General features: G+C 40.5%; 1 protein-coding gene and 1 non-coding gene across 2 annotated transcripts in view; both read left to right on the forward strand.

Annotated features, from left to right (window-relative positions):
* EDA (ectodysplasin A) overlaps nt 1-13,176 on the forward strand; it is a 442,092-nt gene that overhangs the window by 418,791 nt on the left and 10,125 nt on the right. Inside the window, 2 exon segments of the mRNA NM_001014770.2 lie at nt 3,490-3,513; nt 11,927-12,106. Coding sequence (NP_001014770.1) covers nt 3,490-3,513; nt 11,927-12,106 — 204 coding nt within the window.
* Nucleotides 3,141-3,197, forward strand: MIR676 (microRNA mir-676). The gene has a single exon (NR_049414.1). It is a non-coding gene; the product is annotated as a microRNA mir-676 (primary transcript).

A 13,176-nucleotide genomic window follows, 5' to 3' on the forward strand; every position in this document is an offset into this window, starting at 1 on the left:
AACAATAGGAAAATAGCTGACTTTCCTAACATGCAGAAGCAGGCAGAGTGACCTAGACAAAATGAGAAGACTTAGGAATTTGTCCAAATGAAAGACAAGGCCACAGCCAGAGATCTAAGTGAAACAGATATAAGTACATGCTCAATAGAGAATTTAAAATAATGATCATAAAGATACTCACTGGACTTTAGAAAAGAGTAGAGGACATCAGTGAGACCCTTAATACAGAGATAAAAAATAACAGAGATAAAGGGCTCAATAAACAAAATGAGAAACACGCTTGATGGAATGAACAGCAGGCTGGAAGAAGGAGAAATGAAGTAAAGATCTAGAAGACAGACTAATGGACATAATCAAGCTAGAAAAAAGAAAAATAATTATAAATAATAAGAGTAGACTTAGGGAACTCAGTGACTCCATCAAACATAGTAATATTTGCATCATAGGAGTGCCAGAAGAAGAAGAGAGAGAAAGGTGGGCAGAAAATATATTTGAAGAGATACTAGCTGAAAACTTCCCTAATCTGGGGAAGGAAACAGATATCCAGGTCCAGGAGGCAGTGAAAACCCTAACAAAATCAACAAAAGCAGATCCACCCAAGACATATTATAATTAAAATGTCAAAATATAGTGATGAAAAAATTTTTAAACTGCAATATAGTCTCTTCAACAAATGGCATTCGGGAAAGAGGTGAGAGACCTGTACTCTGTTGGTGGGAACGTAAATTGATGAAACCACTATGGAAAACAGTAGAGTTTCCTCAGAAAATTAAAAATAGAAATAGCATACAATCCAGTAATTCTACTACTGGGTAGTACCCAAAGTAAATGAAAAAAATTCAAAAACCCCTATGTTTATTGCAGCATTATTTATAGTAGCCAAGATATGGAAGCAGCCCAAGTGTACATCCATAGATGATATGGGTAAAGAAGATGTGTGTGTATATATACGATGGAATATTACTCAGCCAGAAAAAATGAGATCCTGCAAGTTGTGACGACATTGATGGACCTAAAAGGTATAAATGCTAGGTGAAATAAGTCAGATAAAGAAAAATAAATACCATATGATCTCACTTACATGTGGGACCTAAAAAATAAAACAAATGAGTAAACAAATAAATAAAAAGAATCAGAGCTATAAATACAGAAAACAAGTGAGAGTTGCCAGAGGGGAGAGGGGTAGGGAGATAGGCAGAATAGATGAAGGAGAGTGGGAGACACAGACTTCATTTATGGAATAACTAAGTCATGGGGGTAAAAGATACAGCATAGGGAATATAGTCAATGATATTGTAATAACGATATATGGGGACAGATGGTAGTAACACTTGGGGTGACCATAACGTAACATAATAGAGAATTGTTGAATCACTATGTTATATACCTGAAACTAATGTAACATTGTGTGTCAACTACACTTCAATTAAAAATAAAAATTCACTGAAAAAAATGAAAGGTTTTGTTTAAAAAATAAATTTTTCCTTTTTGCTTCCCCTTTTTATGTATGTATGCATGCATCTATATATATATACAATGAGTTGGTTCCTGGTATAAACACAATAGAAGTTCAAAAAAATTTTTTTAACTTCCCTTTCCCTCTTTTCAGTTGTTGATTTAGGTCAAACTTTCTCCAGGAAGTTTGGGTTTGTTTTTTTTTTCCTCAAGTAGCCAATATAATTCCTTAAGTCTCACCCTCTTTAATATTTTTGTATGCAACTGCAAGTTCATTTAGGATAGAGTTATGTTTCATTATTTACCTTGCTACCTTCCATAGGCATGCTTGGTGAAGACTAGTTGTTGGTGATGGTTGATTTTCTCAAAACCTGCTTTGAAGTATGATGTAACAGTGCTAATCCTTTAAGGCAGCTGGAATGGTCAGAAACTTATCCAGGACCAGCACAACTTGTTTATGAGTGTAGTGTTGCTGCACTGGCTACCATCCCTCTGCTCTGCCAGACTGAGGTGGCTGACTAGCTGGCTGGTAGCTGGCTGATGGGGCTGGGCCTTTCTGTATAAACTCTTCCTCAAATAGCTTTTTTGTTCAAAGAGGTGGCCTTTCTCATGTTGAGTTGCTCCCTCTTAGCGAGTAGTATTTGTGCAGCTCTGCTTCCTTGCCAGAATCTCCATGCACGTTATCAAGAGCTCTCAATGCCATTAAAAACATAAAGAATAAGCAGCAAAGAAAGAAGACACAGGGGTGAGGGGAGAAAAAAGGAGGAAAAACAAGGATAAAAGAATGGAGATTTATGACCTTGAGTGTGGCAGGTTGCTAAACCCAACCTAAAACATCCCATGCACATAATAATACCTACTGTTACACATGAAATTTAGCAGAGAAACTATGAAAATGAAAATATTTTGCAAGGGAAGCCTACACAGTCCTTGGTTTTCAAGGGACGTATGCAAACTCTGATGGCAATACTGGAAGCCCTCCTGATTAGACACTTTGTTGACTTCAGATTGAGCCTGCCTCTGATAGAGCCTGCTCTTACAGGCAAAAATCATTCTAGGCATGTTGTAAAGATAAGATGAGATGATAAATAGAAATAAGTAGGTTTCATAGATTATAAAACAATATACAAATGCTTGGTGTTCTTTTTGTAAAGCTCCTGAGGGCATTGACAATGGTTTAATGTCCGATAGTGTCTTTCTTCATGGGAGTTTGGAACAGATTTTAAACACCTATGTCTAAAGAAAATCAAATCCACCTACAGAATGGAGAGAAGTGGGTCCCCAGGAGGGAGAAATATGTGTGGGAGATACCTAAATTATGGGTATCTGGGGAGTGGTTGTCACCTAACCATATAAGAAAAGCATTGGGTTTTCTGAGTGTCCTCAATTGATTAGAATTGTTTTCTTTAGAAGTAAGTTCCAAGAAAATGCCTGTGATTTCATGTCAGTGAAACTGTTGATGCTTATTTTAAAGTGTCTGTTAACTTATAGTCAATTACAGTGGGAGTGCATGTGGTACCCATATGAACGTATTATGATCACACTGTTTTAATAACAATTTAAATCACAATATGTGACTAAAAAGTCAACTGCTGCTGCTTCTGCTCCTTCTATGAAAATGACCCTCTTTTCCATTTAGCTTCAATGCAAGAGACTTCATATCAGTTCTTCACCTGAATGCATGACTCTTCAATCTCAGGACTCGCAGAATTAATGGAATGCCGTCCTAAGGTTGGTGAGTTCTGCGTTTATGGGCATTTCATCCCTATGAAGAAGTCCTCATTCCCTCACTGCAACGACTGAGACTGAAAGAGTTTTCTAAGGGAGAATATTTCTTTTAACATTCTTCTTAAATGTTTCAGTCAAAAAACAGGAACAGACTGAGGACGTCTGATAGTTGGGAGATACCTTGCCCTTGATGTGAGGCTCCCTCAAAATCTGCAGTGTCTTGAGAGTTTCTCCTATGACTATCTTGGAGAATAATCACTTTCTATTAATTTCCAGTGATTTAATTTTCCATTTTCTTTTTAACAGGTCCAGTTAAAAACAAGAAAAAGGGTAAGTTAAGCTCCTGATTATATAAAATTGCTGTCATATCTTTCCTAAAATAAGAAGAAAAAAAAACAAGGGAGTAGGATTTTTATATATTCTCTCAATGCTGGCTGTCATCACTTCTTGGCCTTTTGGCTAAGATCAAGTGCAATGCTGGTTGTCCATTGTTTTATTCGATCATCTATGGCCTCCTTGGGTATTGTGCTTCCATGAAACAAGAGATTGTTTTTCAGTGATGATCCATGAAATTGCTTCTCTAGCAGCATATGAAAGTTTTTTTTATTTTTCTTTCTTGCTCCCTCTTTTGTACAATTATATTTAGATCTCTTTCCTTCATTATTCTCTACCCTTCCCCCTATCCTTCTTTTTCCTTTCGTTGCCCTCCTTTATCAAATCAGTGATCACATACAAAGTCCTAAGACAGCTTGTGGGGACTACCTTCTGAGAGGTGTCAGTACCAGGGAGGCTTTTCTTGCTTTGGAGTTTCAATATCATTTTCTCTGTGGTAGAAAAAGAAAGCTGAAGGAATACCCTGATCTTTTGGTCCTTTCAAAGAAGCTTCTAGTTGAGCAGATCCATTATGCCATTGTTGGGTCAGTATGTTTCTGATATACTTGCAATAGGACTGGCCCAAGAGCTTGTACAAGCACTTGCATACTTGAAGAGGAGAACCCAAAGACAGAATAAGTTCCAAAAGACATAATAAGGCAATATGGTCCACTCCTTAGGACTTAAAAAACAAACAAACTACAAAACCAGTTGTAAGTACCTATTTGTTTCTGTGTTCTGACCTGGAAAGAAAATGAAGTGAAATTACTGATTTTTCATTAAAATTCTTTAAGTAGGGGTGTCTGGATGGCTCAGTAGCTTAAACGTCTGCCTTCAGCTTTGGTCATGATCCCAGGATCCTGGAATGGAGCCCCGGGATGGGATCCCCACTCAGCAGGAAGTCTGCTTCTCCATCTTCCTCTGCCCCTCCCCCTGCCTCTGCTTTCTCTCTCTCTCTCTCTCTCTCTCTCTCTCTCTCTCTCTCTTGCTTGCTCTCTCTCTCAAATAAGATCCTTTAAAAAATAAAGTTCTTTAAGTAAAATGATTCTGTTAGAAATTTCTGGAGCTTTATAGAGTAGATTACCAATCCCAGATTAGGCCAAAGGGACTGGCTTCAGCTGCTGCCTGTCACTCCTCTAAGCACTAGGGTACTGTGGTGGCTTGAGGTACCATGGCCTACATGGAAAACCTATGTCCCTGTTGTAAAGAAGCTGAGGAATGGCCTGGCCTCCTGAGGACCTGATCTGAGCAAAGTTGGAAAACAGCCAGAGACCTGGGGTCAATGAGGAAAACTTTCTCTATTGGGCCTGGGCATTCACCAAGATATTATGTATTTAAGAAAGTAAATTTGATTTTTAAGCATGTAGGTTTTTTCTAATAGTTTTTTTAGAGCAGTTGTAGGTTCACAACAAAATTGAGGGGAAAGTACAGAGCATTCCCATATATTCCATGCCCCCACACGTGGACAGCCTCCCCCACTATCAACATCTTGCACCATCTTGTACATTTGTTATAATTGATGAACATCCATTGATATATCATTATCACTCAAAGTACATATCGGCTTCATTTTGGTGCTGTACATTCTATGGGTTTTGACAAATGTATAGCGACATAGATTTCCATGGATTACAGTATTATAAAGAATAGTTTCACTGCCCTAAAAAGCCTTTCTGTTTTGCCCCTCGCAACCACTGATCTTTCTACTGTCTTTTTAGTGTTGCCTTTTCCAAAATGTCAGTATGTAGCCTTTTGAGATTGGCTTCTTTCACTTAGTAATACACATTTAAGTAACTCCATATCTTTTAATGGCTTGATAGATCATTTATTTTTAGTTTTTTAAGTATTTTAATTCCAGTTAGTTAACAGTGTTATATTAGTTTCAGGTGTACAATATAGTGATTCAATAATCCCATACATCACCCAGTGTTCATTACAACAAGTGCACTCCTTAATCCCTACCACCTATTTAACCCATCCTCCTGCCCCCTCCCCTCTGGTAACCATCAATTTATTGACTATAGTTAAGAGTCTGTTTCTTTTTTTTATTATTTATGAGAGACAGACAGAGAGGCAGAGACACAGGCAGAAGGAGAAGCAGGCTCCATGCAGGGAGCCCGACATGGGACTCGATCCTGGGTCTCCAGGATCACACCCTGGGCTGAAGGCAGCGCTAAACCACTGAGCCACCTGGGCTGCCCAAGAGTCTGTTTCTTAGTCTCTCTCTCTCTCTCTCTCTCTCTCTCTCTCTCTCTTCCCATTTGCTTATTTTTTTCCTTAAATTCCACATATGAGTGAAATCATATGGTATTTGTCTTTCTCTGACTGACTTATTTCACTTAGCATAATACTCTCTACCTCCATCTATGTTGTTGCAAATGGCAAAATATCATTCTTTTTTATGGCTGAGCAAAAGTCCATTGTATCTATACACCACATCTTATTTCTCAATTCATCAGCCAGTGGGCGCTTGGGCTATTTCCATAATTTGGCTATTGTAGATATTGCTGCTATAAACATCAGGGTGCATGTATTCCTTTGAATTAGCATTTTTGTATCCTTTGTGTAAATATCTAGTACTGCAATTGCTGGATTGTAGGATAGTTCTATTTTTAACTTTTTGAGGAAACTCTATACTGCTTTCCAGAGTGGTGGCACCAGTTTGCATTCCCACCAACAGTGCAAAAGGGTTCCCTTTTACTCCACATCCTTGCCAGCCAACACCTGTTGTTTCTTGTGTTATTGATGTTAGCCATTCTGACAGGTGCGAGATGATCTAACTATCATTTTGATTTGCATTTCCTGATGATAAGTGATGTTGAGCATCCTTTCATGTGTCTCTTGGCTATCTGTCTGTCTTCTTTGGAAATGTGTCTATTCATATCTTCTGCCCATTTTCTAATTGGATTATTTGTTTTGAGGATACTGACTTTGAAAAGCACTTTATAGATTTTGGATACTAACCCTTTATCAGATATGTCATTTTCAAATATCTTCTCCCATTCTTTAGGTTGCCTTTTAGTTTTGTTGATTGTTTCCTATGCTTTGCAGAAGCTTTTTATTTTGATGTAGTTCCAATAGTGTATTTTTAAATTTATTACCCTTGCCTCAGGAGACATATCTAGAGAAGTTGCTATGGCCAATGTCAAAGAAGTTACTGCCTGTGTTCTATTCTAGGATTTTTCTGGTTTCAGGTCTCACATTGAAGTCTTCAATCCATTTTAAATTTATTTTGTGTATGGTGTAAGAAAGTGGTCCAGTTTCATTCTTATGCATATTGCTGTCCAGTTTCGCAACACCATTTGTTGAAAAGGCTGTCTTTTTCTGATTGGATATTTTTTCCTGGTTTGTCAAAAATTAGTTGGCCATATAATTGTGGGTTCATTTCTGGGTTTTCTATTCTGTTCTATTGATCTCTGTATCTATTTTTGTGCCAGTGCTGTTCCTGGTTTTTTTTTTTTTTTTTTTTTTGTACCATTCCTGTTTTGATTACCATTTCAAGCATGTAGTTTTTAACTTTTGTCACATCCGTTTTTAAAATGGAAATTGTAATAAACCTAGAAAATTCACCATGCTTTGACATGGACACCTTCTAGTCCTAAACAAGTCCAGGGATGACCTCTTCTTAATAGGTAGACTTGGGAACACTTTCTAATTACAGCTACTAGTTTTGTTTTGTTTTGTTTTGTTCTGTTTTCACTCATTCACTAGACAGCTAATAAAGCATTCTATAATTGTCAGGAATAGAGATACTGAGATAAATAAAAGTGGTGCCTCCCCTCAAAAATCTCCTAGTGTAGCTGGAATAGTGGAAGTACACACAAATAATTGCAGTGTAGTATGAAAAAATGCTATCATAAAAGCATGAACAGTGTGCTGTGGAAGCATAGAGAAAGAACAAGTAGTTCTCCCTGGGGGAGTAAGGAACCAAATCTCAGGAGGAAAAAAAAAAACAGTATTTAACCTGGACTTTAAAGGATGGAGGGAGGAAGAAGGGGAAGGACATTCCAGCAAAGGGAACAGCATACTCAAATCTCCCAGAAGTATGAAAAACATGGTGTGTTTAGGGAAACACCAAGTAGGCTAGTTATGTACCAGAGTGTAAGTCATGTGTGTAGTGGGGAATGGTGCCCAGGTGTAGTGTTATCCAGTGGCTGAGCACTGAGAGAGCACACTTGCTAATGGCAAGAGAATACAAGTATCTAGGCAAGAAGCCCTGTAATTACAATTCAGAGAAAAAAAATACTACAATTCAGAGAATCCAATGTCTCTTGCAGGGACTCAGATCACTGCCTAGCACTGCTACCTTGAATATGGGCCATTATTAGGAGAATGCACATAGGCCTTAAACATTTACTTTGACTAAAAGTGATTTAGAAGCCATTTAATACAGATTTCCTTGGACACAGTGAATAAGCACATGCCCAAAGAGGTAAATTGAGTTGTTCACTTAATTTCCATTTTTAATAGAATTTTCCTCTCCTATAACTAACTTGCTCTTGTCCATTCTCTCTCTCTCCCTCTCCCTCCACATTTCTCCCTCCCTCTCCCCCCCTTCACTCACTTGTGTTTATTTGTTCTTTCAACACTTTGTCCTTCACTAAAAGGTTAGAGAAATGCCCCCTCACAAAGTTTAGCTTTGAAAAGAATGTTGATTATTCTGTCATCTAAGACTGCACAGGACAATTTTCTTTTTTTTCTTTTTTAATTTATTTTTTATTGGTGTCCAACTTGCCAACATATAGCATAACACCCAGTGCTCATCCCATCAAGTGCCCCCCTCAGTGCCCATCACCCAGTCACCCCCGCACCCCACCCACCTCCCTTTCTACCACCCCTTGTTCGTTTCCCAGAGTTAGGAGTCTCTCACGTTCTGTTTCCCTTTCTGATATTTTTCTAAGTAGAGAAGTCTCTGGGCTTTTGTATCATGGAGTGTTCTGTTAAAGTGAGGAAATCTGGAGAAGGAATTCAATCCTCTAAAGTCATCCTCTTGTCCAGGAGTCATTTTGTTCATGCTTCTCTGGGCCAACTTTCTGTAAGTATGCAAGTGTGAGAAGCACACTTACCTAAACCTAGTTACAGAAGAGCAAAGAGGAACAGCTGCAGCACTAGAATACAGCAGGAGCTTTTTCCCAAATGCCTTCTAACATTTTCATAAATGAACATCCTCTGTTTACACTGCAATCATTATTCTCTTTGACTAAAGGAGTTTCTGGGTATAATTCTTCCAAAATTATATTAGCAATCACAGGAGATTCACAGTCTTGACACTGAAGTTTGTACTACCCACAGAACACCCTCTAACTTGAAAATCAGTTAGGCCTGTTAATTCTGGGACATAGAACAATCTAATATGCACCCTCCTCTGTGTCTCTGCCAACCAGAGAACAATGAGGGAGAAGCAGACCTTACAAACAGGTTAGGGAAGTTTCCTGACTGCCAGGGGTAAGTCAGTCTTCCTCATGGAACCTTAGTCTTGGGAGGAAATTTAGAGAAATCATCAAGGCCAAACTTCATTTCACCAACAGAGAAATTAAGGCTCAGAGAGAGATAGAGATTTGCCCAAAGTACATCTGTGGCAGAGCTGGTGCTTACAGCCTTATCTCCTGTCTACAGATTTTGTGTTCTCTCCACTGCACTAGCTGGAATTGAAACTTGGGCACTAAATAAGGCTGACTTGGAAGCTGCCCAAATCTGAAGGGAGATGGCTTTCCTGTTCAACATCTTGAAATTGGTTAATCTAGAAACTGGACAGATCCAATCTTTTGTTGCTGCTATGTGCAGGGAAAATGGCAAAGCTCCTTCCTGCCTCTGGGTCTTTAAGGCTACAAGGGAGTCTCCAAGGGAAAGAAGCTCTGTGGACCTTCCTTTCTTTTCTCCCTGGGGAAGTAGCCCCATAATGACCCTGTTGTTTCAGTCCAAACGCAGACGTGGCTAAACATGGACAACAGGCCTCTTGAATGGCATTGCAATGGGGATTGAGTTTCTGGAACATGCAGCATTATTTTTAAAGGAGGTCCTGATAAATCAGGTCAGGATTCTCCTGCCTAAGAGTCTGGGGAACAAGGAGTCAGAGTTAAGGAAGTATTTAAGTGAGACTTAAGAGGGTTACATTTAAAACTAAGAAAGTACCACAGGTGGAGATACTGTCATGGAGTCTGGCCAAAGCCTTCTATTCCTGGGATTTCCACAAAACTGTGAGAAAGCAGTGAAGGGAAGAAGATGCCCTCTCCCCCGAGCCACCTGCAGTGCGTGAATTGGGCTGCACAGAGCAAAGGAAGTAAACTGGAGCTGCAGATTTTGGTACATGACCACAGTTATGACTTGTCAAATAGCTACATCCTGGTGGGAATGTTGAAAAGACTGGAATATAGAATAGATGGGCTGGGATTTCTCTGAAAAGATAGAGAGGAGGAAATGAGGAGGAGTTGGTGGGCTTACTTACATTGGAGAAGGGGTGCCTAGATGGCCCAGTCGGTTAAGTGTCTGCCTTCAGCTCAGGTCATGGTCTCAGGGTCCTGGGATTGAGCCTTGCATTGCCCCACACCGGGCTCCCTGCTCAGTGAGGAGTCCTCCCTCGCCCTTTCCTCCCTACCCTTGTTCCCTCACTCGCTGTTCACGCTCTCTCTCAAATAAATTTCAAAAATCTTAAAAAAAAAACAATACGTTGGAGAATAGGGCCTCAGAGGAAGGATGCTGGGAAGACAGATTATTTAGCCTATAAAAATGGAGGTTGATAGGTGACTTAATGTCTATGAGCATATGAGGGTTATTATGTGTATGATGGTAACTATTCTTCTCTATCAACACAAAGATTAGAATAAAATCTTAAATTGCCTCAGGAGGAATTTCAGCTAAATATACGGAAGAACTTCCTAACAGTGAGGGGATGATAAACACTGGAACATGTTACCAAGGGAGTTTACAGAAATTGCCTTTCCCAGAGATCTTTAAAAATAGGGTTTAGAGAGGTCAGCTGAGAAAGAAAAACTTGCCAGCTGTCTCCTCAGCTTTTTCTACTCTCCACCTCTCCTTCTTTCATTCAATCTCTCTCTCCCTGCCTTCCTCTGCCCCCCTCTCTTCATGCCCCCTCACCTCTTATTTCCCCAATTCCTTCCCATTCCTCATTTCCAGCTACCACCACCTCTATACCAACCTGTAGTTCCTGTATATCTCGACTTCTGTAGGAAACCTTCCTAGTGTTGATATTATTCCCAATGTCAGGCTGTCCTCCTAGCTCTCTCTTCCTATCTGCATCAAGTCCACCAAATTGGGCAGTAAACATGAAAGCGACACTCTTCAACTATAGCCCAATTCTCAATTCAAAACAGTGACCCACACATCTAGCCACTTGATAATTCTAATCTCTTGGACTCAGGTGAAATGCAACCTCCTTTTTGAAGCCTTCTCTGACCTCTAAAGCATTTTGTCCCTACTACTAATATAGCACTTATACTATCTTGTGCCTGTATCTGTTTCCCCAGTAGACTGAGCTCCTTAGGGGTCCCTGGGTGGCTCAGACATTTTTGTTTGTTTGTTTGTTTGTTTGTTTGTTTGGCTCAGGATCCTGGGATTGAGCCCACATCGGGCTCCCTGCTCAACGGGGAGTCTGCTTCACCCTCTCCCTCTACCCCTCCATTCACTTGTGCTCTCTCTTGTGCTCTCTCTCTTTTTCTCTCTCAAATAAATAAATAACATCTTGGGACTCCTGGGTGGCTCAGCAGTTGAGAGTCTGCCTTCATCTCAGGGCGTGATCCCTGGGTCCAGGAATCAAGTCATACATCGGGTTCCCCGCAGGAAGCCTGCTTCTTCCTCTGTGTATGTCTCTGCCTCTCTCTGTGTGTCTCTCATGAATAAATAAAATCTTTTAAAAACAAACAAACAAACAAAAAACAAACAAACAGAGATCCCTGGGTGGTGCAGCAGTTTGGCGTCTGCCTTTGGCCCAGGGCACGATCCTGGAGACCCGGGATCGAATCCCACGTCAGGCTCCCAGTGCATGGAGCCTGCTTCTCCCTCTGCCTGTGTCTCTGCCTCTCTCTCTCTCTCTCTCTCTCTCTGTTTGACTATCATAAATTTAAAATAAATAAATAAATAAATAAATAAATAAATAAATAAATAAATAAATAAATCTTTAAAAAAAAGATTGAGCTCCTTAAGGGTCATTTATTTCTATATCGTCAAACCAGCTCTGTAAATAATTATTCATGAAAGAGGATAGGGAGTGTGTGTGTATGTTGTATAATAAAGGTGTTCACCTCTGTAACAGCAGAAGTCCCAAAGGACTGACTTTGTGTCTTCGGAAGTCTATAGAACAGTATGTTTGTTATCAGTAAATAACTACAAATTTAACACTGAATTTGTCTTTTAGGAAAGAAGGCAGGACCTCCTGGGCCCAATGGCCCTCCAGGTCCTCCAGGCCCTCCAGGACCCCAGGGACCCCCAGGGATTCCAGGAATTCCTGGGATTCCAGGAACAACTGTTATGGGACCACCTGGCCCTCCAGGTCCTCCTGGTCCTCAGGGACCCCCTGGCCTACAGGGACCTTCTGGTGAGTTCCTCTGTCTCTCCACCTGCCCCAGGCTCCTTGCAAGTACTTTAAAAGAGCAGGAGTGGGTGATCCTGAGAGCAGTTTCCAATGGTGGTGATGGCTTTGGTGAGCAATAAGAAAAGCAGGTCTCCCAGGTCAGTGGGAAGCTAGGAATTGGACAAGCCAGTAGGGCCTGACTTACTCTAACTTCTTGTGTATACCAACCTGTCAAGGACAGGCCACCTGTTCTTGACCTTCCCGTCGTAAGTCCTCCCTGATTCTGGGCCTCCCTGCAGTGAGCCAGTAAACTCATACATGCCAGAGCCAGTGGCCCTGAGGGTTTATACTAGATTTCCAGTGGGGGATGGATTTAGTTTGCTCTGATTTCCAACATCTAATACTACATGTTTATGTCTGACTGGAAACAGGGGAGGAATGTTGGGGACTGGAAAAAAATTACAAGCCCTAGAACAGTCTCATCCTATGAACTCTGAAATGCCTTTCCCAGAAAGGTAGACAAGTAGTCACTGGTGATCAAAGAGCTGGAAACTTTTCAGCCACTTGGGCTGTGGAAGAAGCAAGTGCAGCCACTAAGACTGAGCAGTCAAGTGCCTCTTGCACTACATCCCCACACACACATTGCCCATTCAGATAGCATTGGATCTCTGTGCATCTTTCCCCTTGGACCCAGAAGGGCATCCAAAAGGTATAGATGCCAATCCAAACCTGCCTAATTGGAACTAACAGGAGTCAGCCTGCCAGGGCTTAGGTCAGTTGTTATTTCTTTCTCCTGCTCCCCTCTTGCACCTTGGGGCTTTAAAGAAATGGACTCTTTATGCAGCTGATTTCTCTAGGTCCAAAAATTCTGTAGCAGGACTTGGATTCTTCGACTCATAGTTCAAATGGGGCTAATCAGCATTAGTGTGACCATAAGAGATGGGAGCTGGGGAGGGGGTTTGTTTGTATCCAATCTTTCCACAGATCTTGAGCACTTCCTATGTGCAACAGATATATTGATAAGTGGTCCCTGTTCTCATGAAGTTTATGTCCCAGAGGGGAGAGAGATGATTAAAGAAGTAAGATACTTACAA

The sequence above is a fragment of the Canis lupus genome, chromosome X (assembly GCF_011100685.1).
Source record: "Canis lupus familiaris isolate Mischka breed German Shepherd chromosome X, alternate assembly UU_Cfam_GSD_1.0, whole genome shotgun sequence".
In the NCBI taxonomy this organism is placed as follows: domain Eukaryota; kingdom Metazoa; phylum Chordata; class Mammalia; order Carnivora; family Canidae; genus Canis; species Canis lupus.